This window comes from Anabrus simplex, chromosome 3 (genome assembly GCF_040414725.1).
Source record: "Anabrus simplex isolate iqAnaSimp1 chromosome 3, ASM4041472v1, whole genome shotgun sequence".
Classification (NCBI taxonomy): domain Eukaryota; kingdom Metazoa; phylum Arthropoda; class Insecta; order Orthoptera; family Tettigoniidae; genus Anabrus; species Anabrus simplex.
Window position 1 is genome coordinate 39,766,067 of NC_090267.1, and position 14,596 is coordinate 39,780,662.

General features: G+C 36.9%; 1 protein-coding gene across 1 annotated transcript in view; it reads right to left on the minus strand.

The window, feature by feature from the left end:
- Positions 1-3,733: 3,733 nt before the first annotated feature.
- The window catches only part of Pi3K68D (phosphatidylinositol-4-phosphate 3-kinase catalytic subunit Pi3K68D), a 432,551-nt gene continuing 421,688 nt past the window's right edge, over positions 3,734-14,596 (minus strand). Inside the window, exon 27 of the mRNA XM_067142437.2 lies at positions 3,734-5,471. Within this exon, the coding sequence (XP_066998538.2) occupies positions 5,295-5,471 (177 nt within the window). The 3' untranslated portion in view covers positions 3,734-5,294. The remainder of the gene's footprint in view (positions 5,472-14,596) is intronic.

The following is a 14,596-nucleotide window of genomic DNA, read 5'->3' on the forward strand; positions in this document are numbered from 1 at the left end:
CCTATCGATTGCTGTATGTGTCTATGGTACGCCCTATACTAGAATACTGTACACCTGTTTGGAACCCTTCTAATCAGACCTCTATCCATAGATTAGATTCAGTACAACATAAATTTCTTCCTTTATATTCATTTAGAGCAAGATTCTCATATGATAATGTTGATTATACATCCCTACAACAGTCCTTAAATCTGCATAGCCTGTCACAACGCCGTGAATTATTGGATACACACTTCATTTTTAAATTGCTTCATTCCTTGGTGAATGTCCACAACTCCTTGCAAACATTAACATACATGTACCAGAGAGACGCACAAGGTTCAAGAATACAGTGTCTACAAATTGGCATAGAACTAACTACGCATTCAATGGGCCAATTGAACGAATGTCAAGATCTCTGAACAAAGTGGATATTGATATATTTAACGGCTCATTGTCAAAATTGAGGAATCACGTAGATAATCTCCAGAATTGACTATTACTTTCCTGTGCTTACTTGTAATATATCCTGTGTATATATCTGTACATATTTTTCTACTTATACTCCATTGAACTTTCGTTTTAGTGCGTTTTGTTTATTCTTCTCTACTGTTATGTAAAATGGTATTACCGTCAATAAAGTATTATTATTATTATTATTATTATTATTATTATTATTATTATTATTATTATTATTATTATTATTATTATTATTATTATAATTTCGTGTGGCTATTTCTAGCCGAGTGCAGCCCTTGTAAGGCAGACCCTCTAATGAGGGTGGGTGGCATCTGCCATGTGTAGGTAACTGCATGTTATTGTGGTGGAGGATAGTGTTATGTGCGGTGTATGAGTTGCAGGGATGTTGGAGACAGCACAAACACCCAGCCCCCAGGCCACTGGAATTAACCAATGAAGGTTAAAATCCCCGACCCGACCGGGAATCGAACCCGGGACCCTCTAAACCGAAGGCCAGTACGCTGACCATTCAGCCGACGACATTTCCATAATATAGTGCAATTCATTTCAGCATTCAATCAGACATGTTGGTCTCACAGGGTCGAGAATCAAAACTGTAGCCTATAACTCCCACACGACTGGTGCTACAATTCTTAGTACAATCAAAGATTATGAAAATATAATCAAACTGCAGTAAACATACTCAGACGTTAAAAACATATAAGTTCTTTAGGCTTTTTCAATAGTGAAATCACCAGCATTTCGCCCCAGTGTAGCAGTGGGCTCATCAGTTGGATTGCTACGCCTTTCCAAGACACTGGCGACAAGTGCGTCGTTGAGATACTCAGATGTGTTTGTTGATTCACAGTCTGCAGCTGACATCGGGAGCACAATAAGGCAATGTCTTCCTGTTTCCAAAATAGCAGGTTCAATTCTGGCTGACAGTGATAGTATTTGAGGTTGTTAAAATATAACTACTTCATTTCGTTGGCTTCTGGTATTATAATCTACTGATGAGGCATTCTTTTTCTCCTAACAGAAAGTTGGTGACCATCAAGGAATAAGATTTACTATTTTGTGTTTCGTGTCAGTAGACTTACTGGCATGTAAAAGAATTCCTGCAGGACTAAATTCCAGCACCTCAGAGTTTCCGAAAACCATAGAAGTAGTTAGAGGGACGTAAAGCAAATATTATTATTATTTTTCATTTCTCATATCAGAGTTGTATTATGGATGTCAACATCGAAGAGACATTAAACAGTTATTTAGTTTAATTTCCGGGTTGAACCGTGTTGTAGTTGTCTGTACATCACGTACAGTTTGCCGACGTTTCGAATACATTGCAGTATTCTTTGTCAAGGCGACTGAAATACCCCTACTCGATCCAAGGTAATCAGTATCCCAGACAGCAATTTACACTACTAGAGTGGCCCTGACCTTGGCCTTTTATATCCTAGTCTTTCTGGCTGACGTAAGCCCTGGCTGTCTCGTGAGTGTTCTGGCAAGTGTGTCAGAGCCAGGTAGTGGGGGCTTGCCCGTGCTGTTATGTAATGGGGTTTCGGCCCGTGTATTTATGTTGTGGTCTGTATGTCAAACTATGAATGATAGGCATCCAAGAATTACTGATTTTATATCCTTCTTCTAAATTTGTTCTTCGGATGTTTCTTGATTTCGATAGCCTCGCAGATTTTTTCTTTCCAGATTCCAAGGGATAGCTGCTAGGATCTTGGTCTTATCAAATGATATTCCGTGCCTTGTTTCATAGGAATGCTTGGCTACCGCTGAAATATCTGTGTTTTGATTCTTGGTGTGACGGATATGTTCTTTTAGGCGGGTGGAGATCAGACGTTTTGTTTCCCCAACATAACAAGCTCCGCAGCTACATTCAATGTGATATACTCCAGGAGCCTGTAATTCTATTGCATCTTTTACTGGCTAGTTCTGGTGAGGTTTATAGATGGTTTTTATGCCGTATTTGTTCAGTATCTTGCCGATCCTGTCTGTAGTATTTTTAATGTATGACAGTATCACTGTTTTCAGGGCGGGTCAGTTCTTCTTTCCCGTTGTTTTCTCCTACGGCGGCCTTTTCTTTGTTCTCTTCTGATTTTTTAAAGACTCGTCGGATATTGTTGAGCGAGTAGCCGTTTTTCTTGAGGGTTCTCGTGAGGTGTTCTTTCTCTTCCTCGAGGGGCTCTGCGTCTGATATCGCTATGGCCCTGTTTACCAGTGATGTTAGGACAGCCTGCTTTTGTGATGGGTGATGGTGAGACGAGGCGTGTAGGTACCTCTGTGTGTGTGTGTTTTTTTCCTGTATACTGCATGACTCAGAGTCCCATTGGAGTTGCGCTTTACTAGGACATCCAGGAACGGTAGTTTTCCGTCTACTTTGATTACCATTGTGAACTGAATATTTGCGTGAATAGAGTTGAGATGGTCGAGAAATAGCTGTAGGTTATTGCTCCCGCAAGGCCAGATTACGAATGTGTCATCCACAAAACGGAGAAAACAATTCGGTTTCAGGGTAGATGTGGCTAAGGCTTTCTGTTCGAAGTTTTCCATATACATGTTTGCTATTATTGGAAAGAGTGGCGACCCCATCGCGGCCCCTTCTGTCTGTTCGTAGAACTCCCCGCTGAAATAGAAATAAGTGGCGTTTAGGCATTCTTTAGCTAGTGTTGACAGGTCTTCTGGAAGTTTCTGGTCTAGTAGCGGAAATACTTCTGATAGCGGCACCTTGGTGAAAAGTGACGCGACGTCAAAACTTATTAATAAGTCTGTACTTTCAATTGATTGGTCCTTAAGGAGCTGGATGAAATGTCGGGAGTCCTTCATGTAGGTTTCAGTGTGTCCTGTATGTGGCTGAAGCAGTCCAGCTGGGTAACGGGCGATATTGTGCGTCGGAGATCCTATAGCGCTCACGATTTTAGGAAGGCCACATAATTTAGGAGGTGTCGGGTCCGAGGATATCAGCTTCTTCTGTATTTCAGCTGGGATACTGGAATTTTTCACCAGTATGTGGAGTTTGTTCTTAATGCTGTTGGTTGGGTTTCTTATTTTTCTATATGTAGAATCGGTGAGTAATTGTTCTATTTTCCGAGTGTAGTCGGTGCACGTCATTATCACCGTAGCGCTGCCTTTATCTGCGGGTAGGATAATATTTTCCGTATCTTGACATAGTGCTTTTAGGGCATGAATTTCTTCTTTGGTCAAATTGGATGGCGGCAACTTTGCGGTTCTCAGTAGACATGATATTATTATTAACAATCTTTAAGACATGTCTGCCAACCATGTGATCTTGGGTGAGTCAAACAAACTTTGATTTATATGTACTTAATTCCCTTCCTCCTCTTTTCTTTGGGCCTTTTTGCTCAAATTATATCAGAGTAAAAGAGGCATAAAGAGAAATTCATTGTTCCATCCCCTTTTAGTATGCACCTTCTTGACTAAATATATTCATTCTATGAGAAGTAAGAACTTGTTCTCTCTCAGTCAATGGTCTTATGATCTAAATATTAATGCTACTGTGAATGATACAATGGGAGACCATAAAAATAGCAACATAAATCTAATATAATCACTTATGTTTCAATTCAAATTGTGCTAGTGATATAAATACAATGTTGACACAGTTGTACAATGATTGCTGGAATATGCAAAGGGCAATTCATTTTTAGAATAGTTCTAAGTTAAGCAATTTGAGACGAGTCATAATTCATATAATCTACTACTACAATATTAGCAAAATGCTATGGATAAAACCAATATTTCTAGCAAAACACGCATAACAAATATAGTAACATCTATGAACAAAATTAATGTAATACAAAGTCCTAGCTTTGTATGGGACTCAAACACAAGACTCCCCAGTAGTTAGTCATATGCCAGAGAGATTAACAAGCCAGAGTTCGGCCCATTAATAATCATGAAGTAAACTTTAAATGATGAGTAAATTATATGTAACTATGTGCAACTTCACCACAGCAAACTCCAATAGCTTTTTTCAAAAATCACTAATTAAAGAAGACCATAAAGAATTCTTGTGAATAGCTCCAACACAAGTTTCTATGACTTTAGAAAACTCTAAACTGTTTAAAATACTTCATTACCAAGGAAAAGTATAAAAAATATGACAAGCTATGCTGAATGCTATTGGTTATAGTTTACACCAATACTGTATTTCAGAAATAGTGTTAATACCACAGAGATTCACTCAGGGCATGTGTGAATCTACCTCAAATGTGCATTTGTCTCTGTCTCTGTTATCACCAGAGTAATATTTCTTAAATATGTAACCCAACATTCTCCTTTAAAAAAATATCCAGCAACATACATAGCCACTACAGTTTTACATTATAGAACTACAAAGAGTAACATATGTTATTTAAAAAAACCTCTGCAACTGAAGTAATAATTATCTATGCTCTGGGCAGTGTTAAGGTTATCATTTCCTCAATAAAAGGCTATACAGAAAACAAAAATGCTGGAGACTGACGGGGCAAGCATTAACATAGCATAGTAAACAATAAATATTACAATCAGAGGAACCTTAACCCATTTAGAGTGGAAAAAGCTCAGTCATAACATCAGAGAAGTCCCTTTCGTTTAGTTGTACACCTGCCATTTTAATCATTCTCACAAGGTCTTCCCAAACTTACTTTCAGGTCACAAGAATGTAACAGCATACTTGTGTTTTGGTAACTCTGCAGTAACACTACTCATTGCTTAGTATGATACCAACCAATAAGTCTGGTATGCAATGCCGACACGTTAGCTCCAAATGGCCAGTTCCAAAGTACTCAAAAAGACATTTGTAGGACGCACGATCTTGAGTCCTATGAAACTCAAAAAATTAGGGGTCATTTGGGTACATTTCCTAGAGAGTACCACTCGTCTGTTTCCGCAGTCAGGTCTACCGAATTCAAGGGCAGAACTATTCCACCAAGGAACTCATTTTCTTGAAGAGAATCGTGATTCCAAATGGTTGCCTGCAACTTACGCCTTCTCACCACTTCTAAAGGCATGCGGTATTCCAACTGAAAGAAAATACAGATTGCATCATGATCATTTGTACAAAAAAGACAGAGAACAGTGGCAGGACATTAATTGTGAAGGTACAGGGAAAGGCATTTGCCATCAGTCTGTCATTTATTCATTTAATCTTAAAGCATAAGCAGTACATATTTGAAACAAAATTGATTATGCATTTTGTTTTGTTTTTCAGAGCGCTGTCAGAAAGCTTCATTTTATACTTTGTCATTTCTGGCAACTCAAGAGTTGAAATTTATAAACAACTTTTTAAAATAGTTTCCATGAAAACATCATGCATATAATTTAAAAATCCAGGCTAATTGGGGCTCTAGGTTGTCCGAATTTATGAAAGTCTGGATTAAACAAAATAACTTATGAAATAAGCCAAGGTGCATATTTAAACACTCTGTTCAGTAAAAAACAACAAGTACAGTATTCAAATTTAAGAAATACAAATACAAATTATATCAGAGTAAAAGAGGCATAAGGAGATATTTATTGTTCCATCTCTTATTACTATGCCCCTTCTTGGCTTGCAATACAGTATTAGGCCCTACACAATACAGAATAACTAGTGCAGTACAGAATTAGAACACGGCATCAAGGCACATCATCACTGACCACACTTGACACGCTTACTGGTTTGAAGAAACTGCTGCCTTTGAAATACATTTCTTTGATAATTGATGATGATGATGATGATGCCTCAAATGTCCTTAATATGCAGATATGTTTTCATCGCTGTTATCTTCAACGTATTTAATGACAATGTTAAGATGGTCTTTAATTTCACTCAGATTTGGTTTACAGTTAATGTCACCTGCTTTATGCTGGTCATATTCATCCATTTCAGAGCTTTCTGCAGTGATCACACTTTCAACAATCTTCTCCTCTGCATAGTTTACAACATTGTGTTCATAACTCAACTTTATATTTGGGAAAGCATACGACAGGGTACCGAGGGAAAAGATGTTCACTATACTGGGGGACTATGGAATTAAAGGTAGATTATTAAAATCAATCAAAGGCATTTATGTTGACAATTGGGCTTCAGTGAGAATTGATGGAAGAATGAGTTCTTGGTTCAGGGTACTTACAGGGGTTAGACAAGGCTGTAATCTTTCACCTTTGCTGTTCGTAGTTTACATGGATCATCTGCTGAAAGGTATAAAATGCAGGGAGGGATTCAGTTAGGTGGAAATGTAGTAAGCAGTTTGGCCTATGCTGACGACTTGGTCTTAATGACAGACTCTGGCGAAAGCCTGCAGTCTAATATCTTGGAACTTGAAAATAGGTGCAATGAGTATGGTATGAAAATTAGCCTCTCGAAGACTAAATTGATGTCAATAGGTAAGAAATTCAACAGAATTGAATGTCAGATTGGTGATACAAAGCTAGAACAGGTCGATAATTTCAAGTATTTAGGTTGTGTGTTCCCCCAGGATGGTAATATAGTAAGTGAGATTGAATCAAGGTGTCGTAAAGCTAATGCAGTGAGCTCGCAGTTGCGATCAGCAGTATTCTGTAAGAAAGAAGTCAGCTCCCAGACGAAACTATCTTTACATCGGTCTGTTTTCAGACCAACAATGCTTTACAGGAGTGAAAGCTGGGTGGACTCAGGATATCTTATTCATAAGTTAGAAGTAACAGACATGAAAGTAGCAAGAATGATTGCTGGTACAAACATGTGGGAACAATGGCAGGAGGGTACTCGGAATGAGGAGATAAAGGCTAATTTAGGAATGAACTCGATGGATGAAGCTGTACGCATAAACCGGCTTCGGTGATAGGGTCATGTGAGGCGAATGGAGGAGGATAGGTTACCTAGGAGAATAATGGACTCTGCTATGGAGGGTGAGAGAAGTAGAGGTAGACCAAGACGACGATGGTTAGACTTGGTTTCTAATGATTTAAAGATAAGAGGTATAGAACTAAATGAGGCCACACCACTAGTTGCAAATCGAGGACTGTGGCGATGTTTAGTAAATTCTCAGAGGCTTGCAGACTGAACGCTGAAAGGCATAACAGTCTATAATGATAATGTATGTATGTAATGTATGCATTTGTGTATTATTATTACACGGCTGTCCGGATTAAGCGAAGTACAGACTAATGGGGTCCAGATTAATGAGGTTCTAATATATTTACACCTACAATGTGTTTATAATTCACAAATGAAGAAAACTTGTAATAAATAAATAGGCTTATGTTTCACACTTTATTAAGTTATACTTAAAAATGGTTTATGGTAACTAATGACCATTGCAAAGTATATGAAATCACTATACCTAAGAGTCACCAGGCACCATTTCTCTGGTATTTTGGAAGATATTTTCAATTTAGTTTTTGTACTGTGTAGGTAGAGTCAGCCTAAACAAAAAACTGCTCACCCTGTAGGTCATGTGATGTCCAGTATAATGGAAAACATTGTTTAGGTTCTTGCTGCAAACTAAATGTTGACTGAAGTGGATTTTATGTGCCCAATTGATAGAGTACCCTTATATCAATACAATACGATATTCCATTTAACCCATTCAAGTCACAATGAATGGTCACATTGCTGACTGTGAAATCGGATTTAAGTTGCCTGCTTATAGTTTGAGCGTACCTGTCACACAAAAACGTGCATACAACACTAACTATTGAAGATAATTCACTCAAATTTCAGATTCATGCCACTGAAAGTCATGACTTACCCATACTTCATTCCTTGAACGACTCCTGGCTGTGGAACAAATGTCACATTTCAAAAAAGTGAGTCTGGGTAAAATATTGCACGTTCAGACGGTGGGCAGAATCAAAATTTTTTCTAAGTATTTCTGAAACACTGCTGTATCAACGAAATGGATATAAATATCAGAATTATTGTCTTTATTCTGCAATTTGAACCACTATGGTTCTTTTGTGTCACCAGCATTACACAAGATATGAAGGGTTCCATTAGTAACATATCAGTTACTCCTTTCAAACGTAGTTTAATCATGAAGATATAGAACTCCAACTTAAAAGGGTAACGGACCTTATAAGGGATCTATGGAGATGACAATCATATTTTATTGATTTTAACCTGTTAACAATGTTGTTCGCTATGTTTTTTAAAAACTACATTCTTTGACTAAGTGACGTTCAATGGTTTGTATATGTTTTTATCTTATGTTCTCAAGCAGCTGAGGATGATGCATTGTAGATTGAAACTGGTCCTGTAGATGCTGTATTTTTAATGCAAATACATTGTACTTTTAACAAGTAAGTGGAAATCTCCATTATATAATTGTTAGTGTCCTCTGTGATTAATATTGCTATACATATTTCTACACTTCTTCAAAAAATCAACTGATCTTCCCCCAAGTCTCATTTTTCAGTACATTACTTAAGTTGGAATTTTTACATGCCTCATATACTAATGATGTAGGCCTACTACAATTTACAGACTGGATGTAAACAGTTAATAGGCTTGATGTAATGTTTTATCTATATATATATATAAAATAGCTTGTCCTGACTGACTGACTGATTCATCATCACCGAGCCAAAACTACTGGACATAAAGAAATGAAATTTTGGGGATATATTCATGTTATGATGTAGGTGCTCGCTAAGAGAGGATTTTTGGATATTCCTTCGGTAAGGGGGTGAAAATGGGGGTGAAATTTTAAAATGAGTGTATCTATACCTCAAAACTTTAAAAGTTTACAGATGTAAAAATTGGTATTTAGAATCTTCTTTAAAAATAAGGAAACACGTATTTTTTTGTTTTCAGAAAATCCCAATATGAGGGATGAAAAAGGGTGAAAATGGGGGAAAATGGGCTGAATGCCTTTAATCAGGATACTGGTACTTATATCTCTGAAACTGAAGATATTACAGACCTGAAAATTGGTACTTTTGATCTCTTTTAAAAATAAAGAAGCACGTATTTTTTTGTTTTTGTAAAATACAATTAATGGGAGGGTGAAAAGGGGATGAATTTTTAAAATGAGTGACTCTATATCTCCAAACTTTTAAAGTTTGCAGATTTAAAAATTGGTATTTAGAATCTTCATTAAATATAAAGAAACACGTATTTCTTTGTTTTCGGAAAATCGCAATAGGAGGAGTGAAAAGGGGTGAAAAATGGGTTGAATGCCTTTAATGAGGCTACTTATATGTCAGAAACTGAAGATATTATAGACCTGAAAATTGGTGCTTGGGATCTCTTTTAAAAATAAAGAAACACGTATTTTTTGTTTTTCTGGAAAACCCAATTAAGGGGGGTGAAAAGGGGGTAATATTTTAAAATGACTGTATCTATATCTCAAAACATTTAAAGGTTATAGATGTAAAAATTGGTATTTAGAATCTCCATTAAAAATAAAGAAACACTTATATTTTGTTTTTGGAAAATCGTAATAGGAAGGGTGGTAAAGGTTGGAAAACTGGTCGAATGCATTTCATGGGTCTACTTATATTTCAGAACCTGAAGATATTACACACCTGAAAATTGGTGTTTGGGATCTCCTTAAAAAATAAAGAAACACGTATTTTTCTTTTTGTGGAAAATCCAATTAATGGGGGGGGGTGAAAATGGGGTGATTTTTTAAAATGAGTGTATCTATATCTCAAAACTTTTTAAGTTTATAGATGTAAAAATTGGAATTTAGAATCTCCTTTAAAAAGAAAGAAACATGTATTCTTTTGTTTTCGGAAAATCCCAATAGGAAGGGTGTAAAAGGGTGAATAATGGGTTGAATGCCTTTCATGAGGCTACTTATATTTCAGAACCTGAAGATATTACAGACCTGAAAATTGGTATTTTGGATCTACTTTAAAAGTAAAGAAACACATATTTTTTTTCGTTTTTGGAAAATCCAAATATTGGGGGGTGAATTTTTTAAAATGAGTGTGTCTACATCTTAAAATTTTAAAATTTACAGATGTAAAAATTGGTAGTTAGAATCTCCTCTAAAAATTAAGGAACACGTATTTTTTGTTTCCTGAAAATCCTAATAGGAGGGGTGTAAAAGGGTGAAAAATGGGTTGAATGCCTTAATTGAGGATACACATATCTCAGAAACGAAAGATATTACAGAACTGATAATTTGCATATGGGATCTCCTTTAAAAATAAAGAAACACGTATTTTTTAGTTTTTGGAAAAGCCAATTAATGGCGGTTAAACAGGAGTGACAAATTGGGGTGAATTTTTTGAAAGACTGTATCTACAGAATATCTTGGAAACGTAAAATGTTACAGAGTAAAGAGTGAGTGTAAATCTCCTGTAAATGTAAAGAAATATAGGTGATTTGTTTTGGAAACTTCACTTAAGGGGAACTCAAAAGGGGTGAAATTTTAAAATGAGAATTTTTACAGTATATCTAAAAAAAACTTAACATGTTACAGAAGTGAAAAATGGTATTTTTTATCTCTATTAAGCATAAAGAAACGTGTACTTTTAGTTATCGGAAATACCACTTGGGTGGAGGGGGGGGGGGGTAAAAGTGACTGAAAATGGTGATGAATTCTTTTAATTAGGCTACTGATATCTCAAAAATGAAGATGTTACAGACGTGAAATTTGATATTTGCAATCTGCTTTAAAAGTAAAGAAACACGTATTCTCAAAAAATCCAATGAAGGGGGGGGGGTTGAAAGAATTGAAAAATTAATTGACTGAATTGTATGAGAATACATACATCTAATAAAAACTAAAGTTGTTACAGACGTGAAAATTCTTATTTGGACCTCCTTTAAAAACAAAGAAGAACGTGTTTTGGTGGGGAAACCATCTTGGAGGGCGGGAGTGTAAAGGAGTTGAATTCCTTTCATGAGGACACATAAATCGAAAACTGAAGAAGTTAGAGTCGTGATAATTGGTATTTAGAAGATCCTTCACTATTAAAGAAACAAGTATTATTTGCGGGAAAATTCATTTAAAAGGGGGGGGGGGGGATTATTGCGAAATGAAGTGAAAAAAGTGAATTATTTTTTTATCTCAAAACTGAAGGTAATAGACGTGAACATTGGTGTTTTTAATCTCCCTTAAACATAAAGAAACAAGCATTCTTTTAATTTTTTTGGTTGGGGGGGGGGGGGTGGCGGTAAATAAACTTAACGGCGGTGGGGTGTAGAAGGAGGTGAGACCAATTGATTTTACTGTTATTAATGTACTTATAAGGATCCTCCGTTGCTGAGGCGGCAGTGCGCCGGCCTCTCACAGCTGGGTTCCGTGGTTCAAATCCCGGTCACTCCATGTGGCATTCATGCTGGACAAAACGGGGGGTGCGACAGGTTTTTCTCCGGATACTACGGTTTTCCCTGTCATCAGCCATTCCAGCAACACATAATAGTAATAATAATAATAATAATAATAATAATAATAATAATAATAATAATAATAATAATAATAATATTCTGGACCGTCGTCAAATGTGCGGACCGCGCTGGAAACGGCTCCTGGACGGGTAATGACTAAGAATGCAGTCCGGCCGCGGGTTCAGTGCCGCCAAGGCACCCAATATGACACCACACCGGATCTCCTGAAGGATTTTATCCGTATTAAAAATATTATAGGAAAAGATGGCAAAGATTTACGGACCCAACTGACCGGGAGGAATACCAGAGCCTAGCCCGGGAAGTACGAAATCGATTGCTGGAAAGGAAGATTTAAAAGTGGGAGGAAACGTGCCGTAAAATCATAGAAAACCAGTCAGATCGGGAATTTTGGTGGATTCTCGCAGAAAACGAGTCAGATCGCGAATTTCGGCGGATTATATATCTAATACAATAAGCATTCAATTATAAATTTCAGTATAATACCGTAGCGAAGCACGGGTATCTTGCTAGTGTAGTAATAAATTTTAATAAGGGAAAGCATGCATATATCAGAACATAATCTGGATTACACTAAATGATGACTTTCTCCCCAGGATGTTTGAAACTGGGGGATGGGAGTATTCTATTCTACTAATGATATAATAGTTTTCATACTTGATAGAAGTTATTATGAAGCATGTTTTCTAAGTAAGTACCGTTTTGATATAGAAAAAAGAAATGCAATTTTTTAAACAATTCAACAATTCGTTTTTTTTCTTTTACATGTAAGCCTGTACCTTAAACTACTTATCAACATAATTTCCAAGCATATTAAGGCACCTGTCATATTGTGAAACCAGTCTCTGAATTCCATCCTCATAGAAATCTGCTGCCTCATGTGCCAGCCACTGGAGCACGGTTGTTTTTTGATCATCATCATCATCATCATCATCATCATTGTGACACTGACCTCTTACATGCTTTTTCAAATGCAGGAACAAGTGGCAGTCACTAGGTGCTAGGTCAGGACTATATGGAGGATGATCAATTTTTTCCCAACCAAATGAAGAGATGAGGTCATGTGTTCAATTAGCCATGTGAGGTTGTGAATTGTTATGAAGCAAAAGTATCCCCTTTGTGCAGCATTATCACTGTACCAGCTGCGTGCAATTGGGTGATGGACATTCATCCTGGTTCCAGACAAAAATTGGAATCCAGCAAGGCAATTGTGTTACAAGATATTAAAATCATTCCAAACTGACAGTTTTCATTTTTACAAAGGAAAGGATTTATTGCACCCCCCCCCCATTCAATACATATATATCAATCTAAAGATGGATATAAAGATTATCTAAAGATGAATATATAATTATGTACTGAATAGGAGGATGCAATAAATCCTTTGCTTTGTAAAGGCAATTTTGTATTACCATTATGGATAACATAATGAGGAACATCAAGAAAACCTCTGGCGAACTAAATGCAATGGCTTTTGCTGATGACGTTCTGATCTGGGGAGAAACTGAGGAACAAGTCCTGTTGAGACGTCAATGAATGGAAGATTAAGTTCCAGAAATTCAATCTCAAGATAAGCAAACCCAGAACAGTAGTGATGACAATAAACAGAGAGGGGCGACCAGCGAACATCATGCTAGGAAACCATCCACTGGAAAGTGTGGAAAACTTTACATACCTCGGCGACAGTGTAATATCTCAAGATACATTAGCCAAAAAGGTGCACAAATAGAATACAGAAGAGCTCTCACCTTTTTTTCGGTAGTGGCTTTACATCACACTGACACAGATAGGTCTTATGGCGATGATGGGATAGAAAAGGCTAGGAATTGGAAGGAAGCGGCTGTTGCCTTAATGAAAGTACAGCCCCAGCATTTGCCTGGTGTGAAAATGGGAAACCATGGAAAACCATCTTCAGGGCTGCCAACAGTGGGATTCGAACCCACTATCTCCCGGATGCAAGCGCTCTCATGTTTACCAGCAAATACGAACACTCCTCTGGAATCCCAAAGTACAGTAAAATGTCATTGTAACGAACGGCAGTTAACAAAATGTTCAGAATAGCAAAATTATTTTTAGACCCTTTCCCTTTTCCCTATTTAACGTGTGTCAAAATATTTCATTGTAACGAATTTCGAACTTTCAGTATAACAAATTAAAATGTAGCCTTTTTCTTCAAAATATAATTGAAATTCATCCTGTTTTAAGTGCCGGTTATTTTGCACATGTCTCTATACAGCTAATACCAGGCGGTATACACTATACAACACACAGGTGAAACTACCCGATTACAAATCAGGGGAAAGTAAGCAAACTTGTTACAATTCTGATGAGCGGGTTGCCTACCCAACAGCACGTGAAGATTATCTTATTCAGTTTTGATGTACCGGTACTGAACGTCATTAGAGTAAAGCCTTGTTAATTCAAAGTCGATGGGACACAAAAATTGGACTTCAAATTAACCGTCAACTCGTAATGCAGAAATGCCATATCTTGCCGCATCACAAAATATTCTAAGACCCATAACTGCATGCAATTAACCTTGGATTCACAGTTTAAACCTTTCAAATGTCATGGAAAAAGCTATTTCCAAAATGTACCCAACAAGGTGCATTTACAGTATTCAGATAATGCACTCGGATAACTCTCTGACAAACATAACCTAACGTAATGAAAGAAAAACAAAGCATGATTCAAAGACTAGGAGAAATCTACGCTGGTTCTCATGTGCAACTGCTTTATTCATTGGATTACTGTGTTGTATGTTATTTTATATGCCCTGTACTTGCATGGAAAGTGCCCGACGCCCTTTAAATGTCATGGCTT